Source organism: Myxine glutinosa, chromosome 10 (genome assembly GCF_964187855.1).
Source record: "Myxine glutinosa chromosome 10, kmMyxGlut1.1, whole genome shotgun sequence".
Classification (NCBI taxonomy): domain Eukaryota; kingdom Metazoa; phylum Chordata; class Myxini; order Myxiniformes; family Myxinidae; genus Myxine; species Myxine glutinosa.
The window spans coordinates 82,289,487-82,310,783 of NC_136270.1; the positions used below are offsets into that span (position 1 = coordinate 82,289,487).

The following is a 21,297-nucleotide window of genomic DNA, read 5'->3' on the forward strand; positions in this document are numbered from 1 at the left end:
GGTCAACCTTCCAAAATCATCATTTTTCATCTGAAAAATCGTCACTTTTCATCCAATTGACCCGAACTTTGATCAAGATTGTCAATTTTAATCTTCACGAAATGGACAATTTGCTGTATCAATGGAATTTATTTTCTTGGGGATGGGGGCGGGGGCGGATTTTGCAAGTATCGTGCTCCGCATGACGTATTCTTGTTTAGTAATTGTTTCTCAAAAGCTGCGTGTATGTTGAGTTCTGGCCATCTTTCCTACATGGACCCTTTAGTTGATGAAGGACCCTGGAGGGAACTATATTAACTGGCATAATCCACTTGTTTCTCTATTTGCTCGTGTTGGACACACGAGACTAAAGGCATTTCGCACCTACCGCTCAGGTGATGCTCCATCCAAATTTAGCGAGAAGCCGGCTATCCGCAGGATATTAATTCCCGGTGTGTACAGATCCCGTCTCTACTCGCTTGTGGTTCAGAGACAGTGCCATACACGCGACAATACAGGGTGTCTCAATAAAAGGTATACAGTCCTTCAGAAGAAAAAATATGAAATAACAGAAAGAGTGAAAATGTTAAGTGTTATTAATACCTAACAGGTGGCGTTTGTGTGTGATGGCATGATCACATGTCATCAGTCAGCTGTTTCCCATATAATAGGGCAGTGCAGAAGTCTGTATACGTGTGTGTGCGTGTACACAGAATTGGGAATGATGGAAACAGAGGAAAGACTGGGTACAAATTGCAAATAACACATGATAGAATCACATCTCATCTGTAAGTATCAAATGCTGCATAGTACAGTCATGTGTTCATATAGTACACAATGATTGGTTGTCATGCAAGCAATCAGAAAGTACCACATCTGCAGAAGGACATTAAAAGTAAAGGTGGTGATGTTATTGTAGAGTGGTGAATATTATGGCTCCCGGGTAGGAAATATCGCACAACAAGCATATGTACATAAATCAAAACCTTTTGCTGCGGAGAGGTAAAGTCAGCAGGTTTTTTTTGGCAGGTACACATCCACGAAGACCACTTTGTGCTGAGGTGTATCTTACTGTTCTTGAAGAAATGCTTGGTCATTAACACCAGCTCTGAACAGTGCTGTCCAAAGCTGGTATAATATTATTGCTTGTAGTTATCTCCTTGAGCATGTTATGAGTGTATACTGTATGGTTGGCTTGATTTCTATCTGTCTATAACAGCATCGTGTTAAGTAAGGTACAGGAAGAGAAAAAAATGAAGGAATTCCTCAGATCTCCATCACGTTTTTGTTTTCCTGCCCATTTGTGAGGGGCTTTGTATTTGTCTTCCACAGGTTCAGTCCAGATCTGCGTACACGTGTCCTGTGTGTACCAAAAAGTTACCAAGCGAGTGTACCTTGGAAAGTCACCTGGCAAGTCATCCTTGCACGTCTTTGTGGTGAGACAGCCATGCCACCACTCCATTACTCTTCCAAAATTGTACTTTTCACTTGTATGACTTGGTACTTGAAGATCTTATCTCATTTGAGTCAAGAACCTTAATAGCATGGCAGTTAACTTGTGATTTCGCCAAAGTTGTGTACTTTTGGTTAAAAGCAAGTTGTCAGTTGTCAGCCCGGGCCAGTTTCCTGGTCCAAATTCCTGACAAACCACTGTTAAAGTGATCACGCCAGTCCACTGGTTTGAACGCTCCAATCAGGGGTCACGAAAACATTTATTCTAGATAATTATATTTACAAACTGAAATTATGCGCCCCCAGGTGGCAGGAAATAAGAGAAAAGCAACCACGTGCGCAACGTTTCTCCCATGTCCACTTCCGCTCTTATTTCCTGCTTCTGTTCATTACGCTAACAAAACATTAAACTCTGTCGTCTAACAGCTGACGTTACATCAGCAATTGTGTCATCAGCTGACATCACATACCTCCCTAAAATTAGAATTAACAATTTTACAAACATCCGAAATTTAACAAACTTTGTTTATCACATTTTCCATTTTCTAATTCTCATTCTCTAACAGTAGAACAAGTTTCTGAACAGGATGTTCCAGAAAACTTATGAAGTGAGACCGTTGTCCAAGTTATTGATGCCAACGGCAAGTTGGACCTTGCGCACACATTTGTCCTCATTGACACTCCTCTCCTGAGTACGTGTCAATCTCCATTGATTATGTGGTAGGTCATCATCCTGAACAACTCGAGGTTCCCAACCTAAATGTTACGTTGGGGGTGGTTCCACTTCGAGCGAGTCTGTGAAGTTTGCAAGTATTCTTCTTCCCACGCAACCAAAATTAATTTGCCAAATGTTGCATTCTTCGCATCGTTTCCATGAGTACAGAGCGGCACGCTGAAACTCACCAGGTGGAGGTAGAATGGCCTTAGACTTCTTTGTTAGCAAGTGGTTTGGGGTCAATGGCTCAAGTGAAGTTGGGTCATTTAGATTGGCAATGGTGAGTGGTCAACTGTTGACGATTGCAGTTGCCTCACACATCAAAGTTTGTAAGGATTTGGCATAAAGCTGAGAACATTCTTGATGACTTAGCGTGGCAAGTGCACTACGCACAGTCATAATTTGGCGTTCTCAGACATCCTCCGTGTGACTGGCAATGGGTAAGTCCATGTTAAATTCAATGTAATCACAACCTTTCATCAATAAAATTTTCTTCACTCTCGCCTGCTCCATCTCATCCATAGCCTTGCGTAATTCTAGACCTTGTGTTACAGCCTGATTGTTTTACAGTTTGTTGGGTTACAGCCTGAATACAAACAACAACATGCATTTTAAAGGCCATTTTCCCTGCTAGAGCGGGGGTTAGCCTTGCGGTCCCCATGACAATCTTCTCCATTTTGCCCTATTTTCTGCATCTCTCCTTGTTAACCCCCTTGCCCGCATTTCTTCTTCCACCATCTTTAGCCAAGTCTTTCTCGGTCTTCCCCGTCCTCTGCTTCCTTCTACATTCATTTCCACCACTCTTCTCAACCAGTCACTTTCATCCTTCCTCAACACATGACCAAACCATCTCAACCTGTTCCTCTTCACAGCATCAATCACAAGCTCTATTCCCATCATCTTTCGCAATTCATCATTTGTCTTCCTCTCTCTCAACGATACTCCGCACATCCGTCGAACCATTCGCATTTCCACCCTTTCCAACCTTCGTTGCTGCTCTACGTTCATTACCCATGTCTCGCTCCCATAAATCATAACACTTCTCACACATGCAGCACACACCTTTCCCTTCAGCTTCAACGACACTCCCCTCATCATCAGCACGCCACTCAGTTCCCGAAACTTCTTCCATGCACATCTCACTCGAGCAACCATTGCCGAGTCTGATCCACCTTCTCCATTCAGCATGTCTCCGAGGTAGCAAAATGTTTTCACACCTTCCAGCTTCACGCCGTCTCCAAGATCCAACTCAACATTTCCTCCATCTGCAGCTCCCTCTGTGCACACCTTACATTTGAATGTAGCTGCCACACTGGTTAATGACCCTCTCAGACCACTACATTTTTGATGAACCCACTCAGCGCACATTGTACATTGAATGGAGTTCACTCCGACACCCTTCCTACACACAGCACAGGGCCACTTCCCAGTTCTTTCCACCTCACCCCATGCTTTACCACTTGCCATCACCTTCGTCTTTCCGATATTCACCCTCAGACCTTTTGTCTCCATACATTCCTTCCACGTGTTCATCTTTTCCTTCAGTCCATCCATACTTTCCGCAATCAACACCAGATCATCTGCATACAACAACTCCCACGGTAAACCCTCCTTTACGTTCTGACCCAGCACCTCCATCACAGCTACAAATAGTAGTGGACTTAGTACCGACCCCTGATGCACTCCCACCTTCACCTCAAACTCACCACTGTTCCCGTCCTACGTCCTTACAGCTGTGCGTGCTCTTTTGTACATTGCCATCACTACTCTGATCAACCATTCCTCCACTCCTAACTTCCTCAATGCCCATGTCAATACTTTGCGTGGTACCCTATCGAATGCTTTCTCCAGATCAACAAACCCAAGAAACAACTTCTTCCTCTTCTCCATGTACTTCTCCTGCAACTGCCTCACAATGAAAAGCGCGTCTGTCGTTCCTCTGCCTGGCATGAATCCAAACTGCATTTCGTCGATCTTCACTTTCTTCCTTATCCTCCTCTCCAACACCCTTTCCATTACCTTCATTCCATGCTCTAATAACTTTATCGCTCGGTACGAGCCACACTCCAGAGGGTCACCTTTCCCCTTGTATAGAGGGACGAGGGTACTCAGTTCCCAATCCACTGGAATGCGGCCTTCTTTCACCACCAGATTACAGATCTCTGTCATTCTCTTAGGGTACTCAGTTCCCAATCCACTGGAATGCGGCCTTCTTTCACCACCAGATTACAGATCTCTGTCATTCTCTTCACACCCCAACTTCCTGCTGCCTTCAACATATCTCCCACAACTCCTGTCGGCCCTCCCGCTTTTCTACCCTTCATTGCTTTTATCGCTTCCTCAACTTCCTTCTCAGTTATCTTCTCTGCCGGTCCTAAAACTGGGTTACTCTCTATGTTGCCATCCCATTCATTCTCTGTATTCAACAGCATTTCCATATATCTTTTCCATCTTCCTTTAATTCCATCTGGGTCGACAACGATTTGTCCCACTTCATCCTTCAAGCAACTCACCCCCATCACATCACACCTCTCTTTCGCTATCTGCTTTGCAATCCTGAATACTGCTTTCTGACCCTCTTCCGAATCCAAGCGTTCTCCGAACATTTTCCTACATGCCTCCTGCGCCTTTGCTACCTCTTTCTTTGCAGCCTTCCTGGCTGCCTTATAACTTTCATGCTCTGCTGTTTCTGCTCCCGTACCCTTCGCCTTCTGCCACTCCTTGAACTTCTTCCTCTTCTCGTCAATCCTCTTTCCAACTTCATCATCCCACCACCATGTTTCCGAGTGCCTCGGTGGTCCTTTTGTCCATCCACATACCTCACCAACGGCTCCCAACAGACTAGCTTTCATCGACATCCAACCACTTTCAAGCTCAACCACATCATCCTCGACCCTACTCAGCCTCTCTTTTAATGCCTCCCTTACTGTCACCTCTTTCAACCTCCACACCTTCATTCTCGGTTGGTACTTCACCCGCCGAGCTCTCCTCGCACCTTTCACCCTTACGTCGCAGACAACCAAGTGGTGCTGTGAAACAGCCTCCTCCCCCGGGATCACCTTTGTGTCCCGGAGGTGCCCCCTATCTCGCCTACGCACCATCAGGTAGTCAACGGTTGTCGTCGACCCACCTGACGTGTATGTAACAAGCTTATTATCCTCTTTCTGGAACTGAGTATAACAAATCAGCTCCATCAGCAAACTCCAAAATCCTTTCACCTTCTCCATTTCTCACACCATATCCGTAACCCCCATGAACTCCGTCAAAACCATCCATACTCCTTCCCACGTGTCCATTTAGGTCTCCTCCTACCACAACAACTTCCTCATCTTTCACGTTTTCCATCAGCTTCTCTATCGCACACCAGAACTTGTCCTTTTCTTCATCGCTTCGACCAACCTGCGGAGCATATCCCGAGATGACGTTCACCAAGAGCTTTCCAATCATCATTTTCACCATCATCAACCTATCACTCACTCTCGTCACACTCACCATAGTCCTTGAGCCAGACCAAAAGTAATGCTCCGGCGGGGGGAGTAATTCTCATTATGATTTTCCATTAGACCAATGTCTCAAGTGTCAGAAAAGGTGTGATGGACATCTGAGAACGGTAGCTTAGTGCCCGGATGGACGCCATCTTTGAAACCACCCAGCTCGAAAATGCCCATTTGGTGGGGTACATTGTTGCACGTGTATCTGGACTTCTATACTAGCTATCGATGTGCGGTTGACGACTAAATATACGTCCGATGTGTACCGTCTAAATAAAAAATAATATGAAGCATTTTGTTTTAGATTAATTATTATAAAAATCAATTATCGAAAAAAAATCATATATTTTTCAATATTTTATTATTAGACTTGTACTTTTTTTAGTGAAACAACACTGGTATGATTTTCCAAATTATGCATTGTGCTACACCGTTTATCTGTCTATAAAAATAACTCAAAAACTAAAACATATCATCCACCACGAGTTTACAACAAATAAATGTAAAGAGGCATAAAATGACTTAGGCCGCCGCTGGCATTATCTATTCTGACGATAACGCAAGTTAGGAATGTCGTACGGAGAGGATTTTAACACCATACGATATCTAATAAGCAGGCGGAAATTGTTACATAGGAAATCTGCACTTTGGTGGCCATCTTGGATTTCAAAATGGCCGCCAATTATATTAATTATTCATTACTAGAGTTTGGAAAGACGTATGGAGCTGATTTTAACACCATACAATGTATATTCCTAATAAGCAAGCGGAGGTATCATTGAACATGTCATGTTTTAGTCAAATAACACCGGTATGATCTTCCAAATTATACATTTTGCTAAACCGTTTATCTGTCTATAAAGATTTTCAGGCAATTTGGCCTGCATTATAATAGAGAACAACATATGCTATACAATATACAGTGCACACAAAGTTAATCATCAGAGTCGCCATCAGAGTCATTGGCATCCTGAGCCACGATAGCATCATCCTGCACCATGTTGGAGCATCCCTGCAGCTTACACACAACAGTGCACTTCAACCCATTCAGTATGCAGGAGCAATCTGACGGTCGACACGTCCTTCTGCATGTGCATGAGATGAGATTCAAGACGACATCTGGAGCTGGTAGACCCGCCATCCATCGGATTGTGAGCAAACCGCCATCATCGAGTTCCCAACCATGTCCTGCTGATGGTGTTGGGACGTCTGGTAGGTTTTCAAGGCTGCGTCGCCAGATAGCCGCCTGATAGTTGGCCCTAAGCGTATGCTGCATCAAGGAGTCTTCACAAGGCGGCAATTGTCCAGATTCGATCTGGCCCTTCTTTGCACAGAACATGTGATAACGGAGCGAATTAACACCGACGATCTTCGTGTTCTTGGCGTACAGCTGACACGTGAAGGCCTGAATGCTATTGAAGACGTCTGTTGGTACATTCCACGAAGATCCCAGATCTGTGAATGCTTGAAGATACAGCTCATTCGCTTGCACAAGCTTCAAAGCCTTTATCTTTCCTTGGCTAGCCAGAGCACTCACAGTGTCACACCCGCTCCATGCATGAAGCCCTGGCAATGCGCTGCAAACTCCAGACCCCAATACCGCAGCCAACTTTCCAACGTCGATCATTCTGACTCGAACCTTTGTTCCTCGTCTGATGAAGAGCTGACTATCGATGGTTCTGCTGAGATGAAGACTGATGATCAGAACGTCGGTGTCATCTGCCACTAAGATGATCGTCTTGTAGTGGGTAGCGGCGTGCTTTGCGTGGAGAAACATACGGGTGTCTGCTTCCTTGTGGCTACATTCGAGTGCTTGCACCAACTTCCACCTATCGCGGGTCAGTACCAGACATTTTTCACCACAGGTGACATACAGTGTTCTGTTGCCTAGCTTTTCGCGATTTGTTTCATGTTTCCACGACTCCGCCAGAAACACAACCAGTTTCTCCTTTGTCTGGCTGCAAGCAAGGAGACGCCGCCAGTTCATGATTTTGTGTGCGGGTCTGATCTCGCTGAAACTGATGCCTTCATTTGAACCGCGGTTCACACGCTCAGCTGCTTTGATGGATTCTTCTGTGTATGTGTCAAAGACAACATCGATGCGCTCACTGCCTTGACCAGCGTGAAGCGCTGCAGCAAGGATGCGGTCAGATAGTTCTTCGAACGTGTCGTTCTCGCCATGCATCTTTTGTATGAGAGCCATCGCATCAATTATTGTTGCACTTCGCTTGTCAACGTTCTCGGCTGGTTCCACAAGACCTTCCATGTGTTTCGCAAGTGCAGCTTTGTTCGTTTTTTTCATTGACCCATCAACGTTTGCCAAAGACCATGGTAACGGCCCTAGTGGGTGACAAAGGACAAGTTGCATGTCGAGGTTCCTTGTCTTGGCGATGAGTATCATGGTGGCAAACAGTTGTCTGTCAGCTCTCAGGACGATCTCCTTGTTTGTGCCCTTCACAACTTTCTGCTTGATCTTACCAAAGGTCTTCAAGTTTAGCTTGTTCAATGTGTCATGAAAGCCTGTTCCCTCTTCAAGACGTTTCTGGAAGCTTTGATACGCCGCTTCCCCCTTTTGCAGGGTGTTGAGTAGGTCATTAGAAACGTCCTCCCTCGCAGCCGCTCCGGTAGATATACTGAGAAGACATGACGGATCATCGGCGAATGGATTGGTCCAGTCATTTTCCAGTAGATCACAGATAGCTGTGACGCCAGACTCATCACGTTTGATGCGAGAAGTAGACAAGTCAGGGTGCTTGGCGTGAGATGTGTCGCTGCCATTCACAAGGATAGTTTCTCGTAGTTGCCTCAGTGCAGTAGCCCGATTTTCTGCAGTTAGATAGTATCGTGACACAGCCCCTTGTCGAAGACTAAAACCTCGTGTTCCTCCAGCTGTTTGCGTATCTTTGTTTACTGTTTCTTCTGTTGTCTGATCAACAGCGATTCTGGCAAATGGATTCCCTGGTCTAAGCTGTACGGAGAAGTAGCCTTGATTGAAATGCCTGTACAACTCGGGGCATGTTTCGTGGAGTTGCGTCATCTGTGCATAGTACACTGGTAGATGTCTAGCATAGTTCACCTTGTTCATTGCGAAACACCAAGGGATCACTCTTCTGACACAAGCCAAGTGAAGCATCCAGTCGCCTTCTCTATCCGCACGAATCAACCCCAGCAGGGTCTCTACCATATCAATATACATCATCCAGAAGCGAGCCAGGTCTCCATGTTTGGTTCGCAGAAAATGTAGGTATTTCGCGAACATGTCAAAGCTCTGTACACATGAATCATCATCGAGAGCAGCAGCGAGAGTCTCGTGGCAAACATCCTCCTTGATGCTGCGAATTTTGAGGTCAGTGCTTCGAATCTGGGGTTCCTTGTCAGGATGATTGCTTTCTATCCACACCTGGAAGCCCTTCCAAATGATGCGCATTAGTGCCTCGTACATCAACTTGTGGAGTCGCACAGCACGGTTGTATTGCTTGCCTTCCAGAACCCTGTTGATGGAACCTTCAGCGATTACTCCTGACTCAACAGCTACATCCCGAAGGCCTGCATCTCCAAACATTTTCCCAATGCTCGACATGAAGTTACAGATGGTATGGAAGTTCCCCATCATGAGCACGATTCTTCCATATCGATCGACATCTTTCCATGCTATTTCGGTCGCCTTAGCAAATAGTGCCTGGTCTAGCACCACCGGTATACGCTCAAGCTGAAGTGATGACATGATGTTCAGAGCTTCTCTGAGGATTTCTTGCACTGTTGCCATATCTGTGGCAGGCGCGTTTATAGTCGGCAGGTAGCCAACTACATCTTCCGTCACCTGAACACGATCTCTAGTCATGATGTTGAAACCAGTCCACGAACTGATTGTCTGGTCGCATGGTTCCAGCATGCGAGTCATAATCCATACGTGATTTCGGCGCTGCGCAAGGGATGTTGCGCCTGCAAGAGTGTCAGAAAGATCTGCAGGCTTGATTGCAGGTGGGCCCTCTCGTTTCCCACCGCTGTATATTGGAACTAAATCGCTGGATGACGGGATAGATCGCTTCTTATCTGCTTTGGATACTGCCGATGGAGGTTGGGGCGGCAAACACGACTGCGACTTCGGTTGGACGATGATACCGTTGACGCGATGCGATGTTCCGCCACCACTCAGCGATTCCTCTAGCCTGTCGATGTTATCGAATGCTAATACAGTCGGGACCGAAGGGTGCACATGTGACGGAAGTGGTACTGTATCTTTCTCCACACTTGCTAATTTGTCTATGCATAGCGCTGTCTCGATTTCTTCCAGAACTGTGTACGAACATCCGTGCCCGAGTCGATTCAATATTCTGATGACCTCTGTATTACCGGTGAGCGTTTTCATGACCCACGGAAGTAGGACATGCTTCGATGTTCTGATGGTACCCCGGTGTACAGCATTGATGATATCTTGAGCCATCGACCATACCAGTGTGTCGGCACGCGCAGAGCTACCCCCACTCCCGCAAATCAAAGTATGCAGAAATACACGAAGAGAATCTGGTATCTTCACGTAATCTGAAGTGAGTTCTGCTGGCTGAGGCGGTCAACGTTCATTGTAATGAGCATCTTTGATCTGGTGTCGCAGTGAAGTAGCTGCACGCACAATGTTACTTTCACCGTCCGTTCGTTCAAATGCTTTCACTTCTGCTTTCAGGTTTACGCACTCTGCAGCAATCTCTCGCTTTGTCAGATTATCGGGCATCAAGTATACACGGTGTTTCACATTGAAGAAGATGAGCGATTCTCCAAACTCTCTTTGTAATGTGCGCTGCAGATTCTTCTTGATGGAGTCACGAACATCAACTGAAAATGTATCTGAAGACAGGATATCTGTTGCAACATCAACTATTGGAACAATCCTCGGGTTCAAGAACAAGTCAGTGCGAATGAAATTGAATATACATCGTATCATTTCTTTTTTCTCGATATTATCTTCAATGTCAGTTTCTACTTGAGGTTTTTGGGGCCGTGTGTAGTTTCTATAGCAGGAGAAGTGGTAGTGAGCCTCAGCTGCAACCATATCTCGTGTAGTCAATGCCAAAACTCTCTCATCATTGCGAGCTGTCGCAGCATCTCTTATTGTCTTATCTGCTCGAAGTTCAACAGCCAAGACAACTGTTTCACGGGTACGACTGCCTTTTATGAATTTTGAAGCACGCTGGCAAAAAATGCATTTATCATCGTAGACCGTTGAAGTTGATCCTGTCTCTTCCCGTGATGATCGCCGTCGCACCGCATCGCCAGTATCAACTGAAGAACTTCTAGCTGCATTGGTCAAAGTAGCTAGGTGGTTTTTGTGAGTGAAGTCTGATCTACAAGCCCTATGGTATAATATTGGAATATTAGGAAGTTCAACTGCGCCTTCTTGGACTAGCTTTAGAATTGGATAAAAGTTTCTAACTGCGGCTGCGTCACACAATGTCTTCCAAGAACTGTTGCCCGCTGCCTTGCTTAGTTCAGAGAGTGGCGACTTCTTGCTGCACAGGATGCACGTTCCGGACTCAGGTTCAATCTTCGCCCGTTTCGCCTCGACACCGGCCATCTCAGCTGAAAGAACAAAAAGACTGACGTTAGATTACTCCGATATCCGAAAAGCTCGCCAGCTTACATAGACATACTCATCCAAGTCAGTGAACATGTTAGATGGCGCCACAATACAACTCTATAATAGAGTTGTATGTGGCGCCATCTAACATGTTCACTTTTAGTTCTTAAGCCACCCACCCCCCCCCCCCCCCCCCTCAGAAATTAATCAGGTCACCGCAACAAATCTCAGACTGAGATATAGAGTATAGAATATAGATATAGAATAGACTGACGTCACTTTCGGCACTGGGTTCTGTGGGTTGATTATCGGCGGGAAATTCCAACTGACATAGTTTCGGTTTGTGGAAAGTGCATGCCTTTTCATATATTTTTTGTGTACACTCGTGGTGGATGATATGTTTTAGTTTTTGAGTTATTTTTATAGACAGATAAACGGTGTAGCACAATGCATAATTTGGAAAATCATACCAGTGTTGTTTCACTAAAAAAAGTACAAGTCTAATAATAAAATATTGAAAAATATATGATTTTTTTTCGATAATTGATTTTTATAATAATTAATCTAAAACAAAATGCTTCATATTATTTTTTATTTAGACGGTACACATCGGACGTATATTTAGTCGTCAACCGCACATCGATAGCTAGTATAGAAGTCCAGATACACGTGCAACAATGTACCCCACCAAATGGGCATTTTCGAGCTGGGTGGTTTCAAAGATGGCGTCCATCCGGGCACTAAGCTACCGTTCTCAGATGTCCATCACACCTTTTCTGACACTTGAGACATTGGTCTAATGGAAAATCATAATGAGAATTACTCCCCCCGCCGGAGCATTCACTTCAAAAAATGGCCGGTTGGCTCAAGGACTACCACACTGTCTACAAACTCCTCAGAAAACAGGACACCAACACCATTCACGCCCTCCAGGCACCCTTGCCACACAAACTTGTATTTCTGTCCCTGCCTACCCTTCACCATTCTCACACCACTTCCCTTCCATCTCGTCTCTTGCACACAACATATGTCCACTCTTCTTCTGACCAATACTTCCACCACTTCTCCTGATCTCCCTGTCATTGTCCCTACATTCCATGTCCCAAACCTCAGAAACCGATCTCCACTTCGGGCTGTACCCTGCCCATATGTAGTTGTAATTGTCATGGTTCCCTTTTTGAGGCAATGTTTTTATGGCCGGATGCCCTTCCTGACGCCAACCCTCTTAGTCGTCTTTTACGACACGCAGGGATACGGTGTACCTATTCTTATCCAGGGTACACACCGGGATGTACAGCCTGAATGTTAAATGGATTAAATTTACATTTATTGTCACTGATATACACTAAATACCCCACAATGACAAAGTGGTTTAGAAATTAATTTTTATTTCAAAAAATACAAAATTATTGAAAATGAAATACACAAATATCTAATTTACATAAGTATTCAGCCCTGAGTCAATACTTTGTGGAAGTGCCTTTGGCAGCGATTACAGCTTCGAGTCTTCTTGGGAATGTCTGTATCAGCTTTGCACATCTTGATTGAGGGCGTTTGCTCCCATTCTTTCTTGCAGATTTGCTCAAGCTCTGTCAAGTTGGATAGGGAGCGTCAGTGAGCAGAAAACTTCAAGTCTTTCCACAGATTCTCAATGGGATTCAAGTCTGGCCTTTGGCTGGGCCACTCAAGGACTTTAATGTTCTTGTTCTGAAGCCATTCCAGCACTGCTTTGGCTGGGCCACTCAAGGACTTTAATGTTCTTGTTCTGAAGCCACTCCAGCGCTGCTTTGGCTGTATGATTGGGGTCATTGTCCTGTTGGAACGTAAATCTTTACCACAGTCTAAGGTCTTTTTCACTCTGAATCATGTTCTCATGGATTTGCCTTATTTGGCTCCATTCATTCTTCCCTCTATCCTTACAAGTGGCCCAGTCCCTGCTGCTGAAAAGTATCTCCATAATATGATGCTGCCATCACCATGCTTCTTGGTAGAGATGGTGTTAGATGGGTGATGAGCTGCCCTTGGTTTGCTTTGTATTCGGGGCAAAGAGTGCAATTTTCGTCTCAGCAGACCACAGAATATTTTGTCTCAAACTCTGTCTTTCAGGTACCTTTTTGCAAACTCCAGGTGTGCTGCCATGTGCCTTTTTCTCAAGAATGACTTCTGTCTGGTCATTCTCCCATAAAGCCTAGATTTGTGAAGTGCTGTAGAGACTGTTGTCCATCTGCAGGTTCTCCCATCTCAGCCAAGGAACTCTGTAGTTCTGTCAGAGTGTTCATGGGGTTCGTCGTCACCTCCCTCATCACCAAGGTCCTTCTTGCCTGGTTGCTCAGTTTCGTTGGACGGTCAGCTCCAGGAAGAGTCTGGGTAGTTCCATATTCTTTCCATTTCCTAATAATGAAGCTCATTGTGCTCTTGGGAACTTTCAACACTCTATAAATTGTTTTATACCCTTCCCCAGATCTATGCCTCCTCACAATTATATCTTTAAGTTCTACAGACAGTTCCTTGGACTTCATGGTAGAGTTTCTGCTCTGACCTGCACCGTCAACTGTGTGACCTTGTGTAGAAAAGTGTGTTTCATTCTAAATAATGTCCAATCAATTGAATTGGCCACAGGTGGACTCCAATCAAGTTTGGAGACATCTGAAGGATGATCAAAGGAAATTGGATGCACCTGAGCTCAATTTAGAGTCTCATAGCAAAGGTGTTGAATACTGTCGCACAACTCCGGTTAACACCAAAGTCGCGGATAGCCTAAACGGTCTTATTCGGAGGCAACTACCCAAACACGGATTTTACTATGGCCGCGCGGGAAGAAGAAGGAAAATGGAGGCTGCGGCGAAAGCTTACCTTCAGTACACCGATGTAGCTCCGGTCCTGTAAGGGGATTAACTCAAGCGGGCACAGGTTTAACGGGGAATAGGAAATAATACAAGGGTTTATTACAAATAAAAGCAAGGACAAGAAAATACGTGCCAATAATAAAATAAGGTAACTAATTGGGATCCCACACACCGACTTCAGAAACAAGAACAAAGGAATGGATTAACAAAAGAAACACGTTCGTTATGTGCGTCTGTGGTATGTGAGCTTATCTGTCTCTTGTCGTCTTGTCTTTGGCTGCCGTCCAACACGGCTCCGTTCGGCCCCGATGCAGCCACGAGGCCTCGCTCCAAGCTCCACAAGCGCCGATCGCCCGCACACGAGGTAGGCCCCGTTCCAAGCTCCGATCCTCTCGCCGCCCACGAGGTCCGTGCACCAGGCACTATAGTTCCAACGCAGGCCAGCGAGCTCCACACAAGGTCGACCCTCAACTCGAGCACGAACACAGAACGACGAAGAACGGCAAAGGGGGGACGAGAGCGCAAGTCCACTGCCAGAAGCAACTGCTCTGAACCAACTGACGCGCAACTGCTCTGAACCAACTCAGACTGGCATTCGGCGCTCTGTCAGGTTGGATGGGGACCGTCGTTGGACAGCCATTTTCAGGTCTCTCCAGAGATGTTCGATTGGGTTCAAGTCAGGGCTCTGGCTGGGCCACTCAAGGACCTTCACAGAGTTGTCCCGAAGCCACTCCTGCGTTGTCTTGGCTGTGTGCTTAGGGTCATTGTCCTGTTGGAAGGTGAACATTCGGCCCAGTCTGAGGTCCTGAGCGCTCTGTTTCAGGTTTTCATTAAGGATATCTCTGTACTTTGCTCCGTTCATTGTTCCCTCAACCCTGACCAGTCCCCCAGTCCCTGCTGCTGAAAAACACCCCCACAGCATGATGCTGCCACCACCATGCTTCACCATTGGGATGGTATTGGGCAGGTGATGAGCAGTGCGTAGTTTCCTCCAGACATGGCGCTTAGAATTGAGGCCAAACAGTTCAATCTTGGTTTCATCAGACAACAGAATATTGTTTCTCACAGTCTGAGAGTCCTTTAGGTGCTTTTATGCAAACTCCAAGTGGGCTTTCGTGTGTCTCACTGAGGAGAGGCTTCTGTCTGGCCACTCTGCCATAAAGCCCAGATTGGTGGAGTGTTGCAGTGATGGTTGTCCTTCTGGAAGTTTCTCCCATCTCCACACAGGATCTCTGGAGCTCAGCCAGTGACCATCGGGTTCTTTGTCACCTCTCTTACCAAGGCCCTTCTCCCCCGATTGCTCAGTTTGGCCGGGCGGCCAGCTCTAGGAAGAGTCCTGGTTGTTCCAAACTTCTTCCATTTAAGAATTATGGAGGCCACTGTGCTCTTGGGAACCTTAAATGCAGCAGAAATGTTTTTGTAGGCTTCCCCAGATCTATGCCTCGACACAATCCTGTCTCTGAGCTCTGCAGGCAGTTCCTTCGACCTCATGGCTTGGTTTTTGCTCTGATATGCATTGTTAGCTGTGAGACCTTATATAGACAGGTGTGTGCCTTACCAAATCATGTCCAATCAATTTAATTTACCACAGGTGGACTCCAATCAAGGTGTAGAAACATCTCAAAGATGATCAACAGAAATGGGAGGCACCTGAGCTAAATTGCAAGTGTCATAGCAAAGGGTCTGAATACTTATGTCAATGTGATATTTCAGTTTTTTCTTTTTAATGAATTTACAAAACTTTCTAAAATCCTGTTATCTCTTTGTCATTATGGGGTATTGAGTGTAGATTGATGAGGGAAAAAATGAATTTAAACGATTTCAGCATAAGGCTGCAACATAACAAAATGTGAAAAAAGTGAAGGGGTCTGAATACTTTCTGAATGCACTGTAAATTAGAACGGCACTTAGTAGAGCACATGCCTCCGCCAGGTGAACAGTTTATATTTTGTATCCCACTGAGAGGCCGGATCTGGATTCGGACCTGAACCAAAATCTAATCGACTTGTTCTTGTCACCTAACCAACTCATCCCCCAAATTTTGCCATAATCTGTCGATAACCATTTTTAGATATCGTGCTCACAGATAGACAAACAGACTGGGGTGAAAACATCACCTCCATGTACCTTTTGTAGCGGAGGTAACATGACAGCTGTTTGAAAAGTTGCGTATTATTTTGGACCATCTTGTAGATACAGTGGGTAAAGAAGTGTCTTTCATGAAACGTACCTCTTAGGTACGTGCTACCAGAAAATGAGTATTGAAACGATGTAAATATTATAAGTATATTTTTCTCAAAAGGAAAACCCATACAAAAATATTTAAGGTGATTTTTGTGATTTTATTTCTGCTGGTTTGATCGATTTACCCGATGTGGGAATTTGTTGGAAATGTGTCACAAGCATGCGGGTTGCGGGTATTTCAATTATATGGTGATTGACATTTGTAAGGACTATTACTCTCTGGTCGCACGCAGTCAGTCATGGCTGTCGTCTACCGCCCTCCCAAACCACACCCATTATTCCTGTCTGACTTCTCCTACTTTCTGACCCAGCTATGTTCCCTCTCCCCCTCAATCCTCCTCCTCGGTGATTTCAATATCCACATGGACTCCACTGACTCCACAATAACCACTGACTTCACTGATTTACTCACCTGCTTTAACCTCACTCAACATGTCAACTTTCCTACGCATATCCGTGGTCACATTTTGGACCTTGTCTGCTCCACTGGATTAATTTTGCACCATCTCTCTGGCTCCGACCTCACCCTCTCTGACCACTTAGCCATCACTATGACCATCAACATCCCCACCCCAACACCAAGACATTGTCGCACTATCAACTTCCGTAAGCTAAACGCTCTTTCACCTACCTCATTCTCATCCACCCTCTCTGAAAAAATGTCCACTTCTCCCTTCATTGACCTCCACACCCCTTCCGACCTCACTGACTACTACAACCATACTCTCTCCTCCTGCCTTGACCAGATTGCGCCTGTAAAAACCAAAACAGTTTCTTTCACCCATTCTGCTCCCTGGTTTACCCCTGAACTCCGCCTGATGAAAACCCGTGCCTGCCAACTTGAAAGACTCCGCAATAAAACAGGTCTCACAGTTCACTCCCAAGCCTACAAGGACCACCTACAACACTACAAAGATGCCCTCTCCCACGCCCGCTCCGCCTACTACTCTCAAATTATCCACTCTGGCTCCGGAAACCCAAAAGCACTCTTCTCGACAATAAACAAACTCCTCTGCCCCCTGGACACCACCACCCAGTCATTCACAGTAGACAACTGCATCTCCTTCCTTTCTTTCTTCCAACGCAAAATTGACAACATCTACAACAGCTTGACCACCGCCGCACCCGCTCCCCCTCCAACCACCTGCCCCCCCCCCCCCCCCTTATCCTGCCTTCCCCTGTCTCAATTCTCCCCGGTCTCCCCTACTGACCTCTCTGAACTCATAGGAATGAAAACTGCCACCTGCACTCTTGACCCCATCCCCTCCAGCTTTGTCAAGGCCTCCCTCCCTGCTCTCTCTCCACTTATCATTGCAACAATAAACTCCTCCCTGTCTACAGGCATCGTCCCACCATCCCTCAAAATTGCTGCTGTTACCCCCATTCTAAAAAAAACCTGGTCTAAACCCTGACACCCTAAACAACTTCAGACCCATCTCCAACCTACCCTTTCTGTCGAAAGTTTTGGAACGCGCTGTAGCCACTCAACTCAAACATCACCTCTCTGCCAATAACCTGTATGAAACATTCAAATCCGGATGCCGCTCCAACCACAGTACTGAAACTGCTCTCCTCAAAATCACCAACGACCTTCTCCTCTCCTCTGACACTGGCAACCTCAACATTCTCGTCCTCCTCGACCTCAGCGCTGCCTTTGACACCATCGATCACACCATCCTCCTCACCCGACTTGAATCCACCTTTAACGTTACCGGCACTGCCCTCTCTTGGATTAAATCATACCTCTCTGACAGACGCCAGTTCATCTCCATCAATAACTGCAAATCCCCCACTGCTCCCCTCCCCCAAGGTGTCCCCCAAGGTTCAGTTCTTGGCCCCCTCCTCTTCATCCTTTACCTGTCCCCCCTCGGTCACTTAATCCGCCGTCATGGTCTCCAATTCCACTGCTTCGCCGATGACATCCAGCTTTTCATCTCCACCAAGTCCGTCTCCACCGACACCCACTCTATCCTGACAAACTGCATCTCTGAAATAAAATCCTGGCTTCAAATCAACTTCCTCAAACTTAACTGTGATAAATCTGAAATAATCATCATTGGCCCAAAAACGCTCACAAAATCCACCCATAACTTTGCCCTCAACATCGACGGTATCCCAGTATCCACCTCCCCTCTCATCCGGAATCTTGGCGTCATCTTTGACCAAACCCTCTCCTTCGACAAATACACTAAACAGATCACAAAGACAGCCTTCTTTCACCTGAAAAACATCGCCCGTCTCCGCTCATCCCTCTCCTCCACGGCTGCAGCAACCCTCATCCACGCCTTCATCACCTCCCGTCTGGACTACTGCAATAGCCTCCTCTATGGTTCACCCTCAACAATCACCAATAAACTCCAATACATTCAGAACTCCGCTGCCCGTCTACTCACCCATTCCCGGACCCGTGACCACATCACCCCCGTCCTTTACAAGCTTCACTGGCTCCCCATCTCCCAGAGAATCCAGTACAAAATCCTCCTCTTGACCTACAAAGCCCTCCATAACCTGGCCCCATCCTACCTGGCTGACCTCCTCTCCAGACACACTCCCACCCACAACCTCCGCTCTGCTGGTACAAACCTCCTGACCCCCCCCCCCCCCCCCATCCGGACCAAATTCAGATCCTGGGGGGACAGGGCCTTCTCCATCGCTGCTCCCACCCTCTGGAACTCACTACCTCACACCATCAGAGACTCCTCCTCACTCACCACATTCAAAACATCACTCAAGACCCACCTGTTCAGCACTGCATTCAACATTCAACCCACAGCATTTAACCCCTGACTATCACTTCTCCTTCTCCCTCCTTTTGCTTTAAATATTTCCCTATTGATTCTTGTCTTTTTGCACTTGTTGTTTTCATGTTTTGTTATGCATTATGTTTTGCACTCTGTCAAAGCGCCTTTGGGCTTCATGAAAAGCGCTATACAAAATAAATGAATTATTATTATTATTATTAACTACAGTTACTTACTCAAAGATTTATTTATGAGTCGCTGTCACATGTGTGCCAATCTCCAGGTGTGTCCAGTGCCGAGTATCTTTCAATGGCATCAAGGCCTATCTGACACATGGTTGTCTAGAACATCACCTCTCTGAGGATGGAGTGGTCACCAGGAGAGGGGATACTAGCTCTCTCAACATTTCTCGACTCTCTGACAACATGTCCCCTACTATTGACAACAAATCATCCGCACAACCTTCCAGATCGCTCAGTCCACTGGCACTTGACTTTGTCGACTTTTGCTGTGAAAAATTTCCACTGATTGCAAAGGTAAGTTGTGCATTGTAACATTTGACACATGTGGACAGTGATCACGTGGTTCAGATTCCCCTACCCACCTCTCCCCTACAACCCACTGCTTGTGTGAAAGGATAATGGAGTCTTTCCAGGATAACTTCAATTAATAATAATTAGGAGAAATTGCATTTGAAAATTTAAATTGCTAGATACTGTTTTCTTCAATCGCTTTCAATTGTTAGGAGAAACTCAGCCATGGATGTACTTTGAAGTGGACAAAGCAAATAGTCAAAGCCAGAACAAAAGATGCCTTAATGGAGGATATAGTATGTCAATGGCCCCATCACTCACAATTTGATGTAATTATTTCAACCTTAAGTGTTCATTATGTTTAAATTATGCCTGAAAATATAACCTGTGTTTTCCAAGGAAAAATTCTTCCACTCCAGATTTAAAAACAAAAACATTTTATGTCTCTACTATTTGCTATTGTCAATTAGATTTTCACGAATACATTTTAGATATTGTCTGATTGCCAATGGAAAAGTGCATTTGATTGCTTTTGATATCTCAAGGTAACACCAACGACCAAAGTACCCTCCACTTCAATACGGCACTTTCAAAATAACGTAATCCACCCCGGCTTGCTCACCGTGTGCATATGCAGAAACCTGTTGTAGCAAAATTCATCTGGACGGCCCTGGATGTATTTCATGCCTGCCAGATAAAGAATCGATTCTTCCTTGTCACACACCCGACGTTTCCACCAAGTTTTGTCTCAATCCCATCCACAACTTTTTGAGATATTGTGCTATATATCGGTTTTAGCCCTATCACTCAATAGTGAAGAATCACTTAAAAAATTATAGTACCCGGATCTTCACAAAAATCACATCATTTCGGCCTTGACACATATCCAACCTGTCCACCAAATTTCGTCTGAATCAGTCCACAACTTTTTGAGATATCCTGTTCACAACCAAACAGACAGACAAGAAAGACATCATGCAGAGCACGATATTGGCAAGATACACCCCCCTCCCCCCCACCCACTCCAAAAACAAAAACAACATGCATTTTAACGCCATTTTCCCTGCTAGAGCAGGGGTCAGTCTTGCGGGCCTAGTAATCTGGGTGTTATCTGGGATGCTGGATTTGGTTGAGGGAAGAAGAGCACATACATGGGCCGGCAGACCATGTATGTGCTGGATGAATGGGACAAAGGATGCTACCAAGCTGTCTCTGCCAGAGGTTTGGGAATCCGTGCAGGATATAGATTGATAAATTTGTATTAGGGACGGGAATGAAACACAGAGCAGAAAACTCAAAGGTGAGTTCACTATCCCTGAGCTATCCTCTACAACCGACACAATTAATAAAAAAATTCATAATATAATCTTTGAATCAAATTTCGATATAATAAGAGCAAAAAATAAATAAATAGTTATTGTTCATATTTGCAATCATTTTATCAATATTCCTCCCAGACTTTGTTTTAATGAGTCGATAAGTAATAAAACGTAATTGTGTGCGATCGCTACCGTTGACACATGGCATCTTACATTGGGCAGCATGTTTAAGATCCGGCTTGAGCCATGGCAAGTTGCATTTCTGGCTAAATGGTGGGTGTGTTTCACTTTTTGTTTTGCATAAATTTTTGGAAATAGAGATGTACGATCATTTGTTGATGATGACCAAAAATTGTAGTGAGATGGATGGATTTTCATGAATGACATTCTGAACTTAACATTTCC

The 21,297-nt window shown here is 45.4% G+C and overlaps 1 protein-coding gene across 11 annotated transcripts in view; it reads left to right on the forward strand.

Annotated features, from left to right (window-relative positions):
* The window catches only part of LOC137434049 (uncharacterized), an 81,833-nt gene that overhangs the window by 42,947 nt on the left and 17,589 nt on the right, over positions 1-21,297 (forward strand). For all 11 annotated transcript variants that reach the window (XR_010985777.2, XM_068126679.2, XM_068126675.2 and 8 more), the window contains exons 6-7: positions 1,312-1,415; positions 19,324-19,576. Coding sequence is in view for 10 of the 11 variants with exons in the window: in XM_068126679.2 (XP_067982780.2) it covers positions 1,312-1,415; positions 19,324-19,576 (357 nt within the window). In the remaining variant the exon portion in view is untranslated. The remainder of the gene's footprint in view (positions 1-1,311; positions 1,416-19,323; positions 19,577-21,297) is intronic.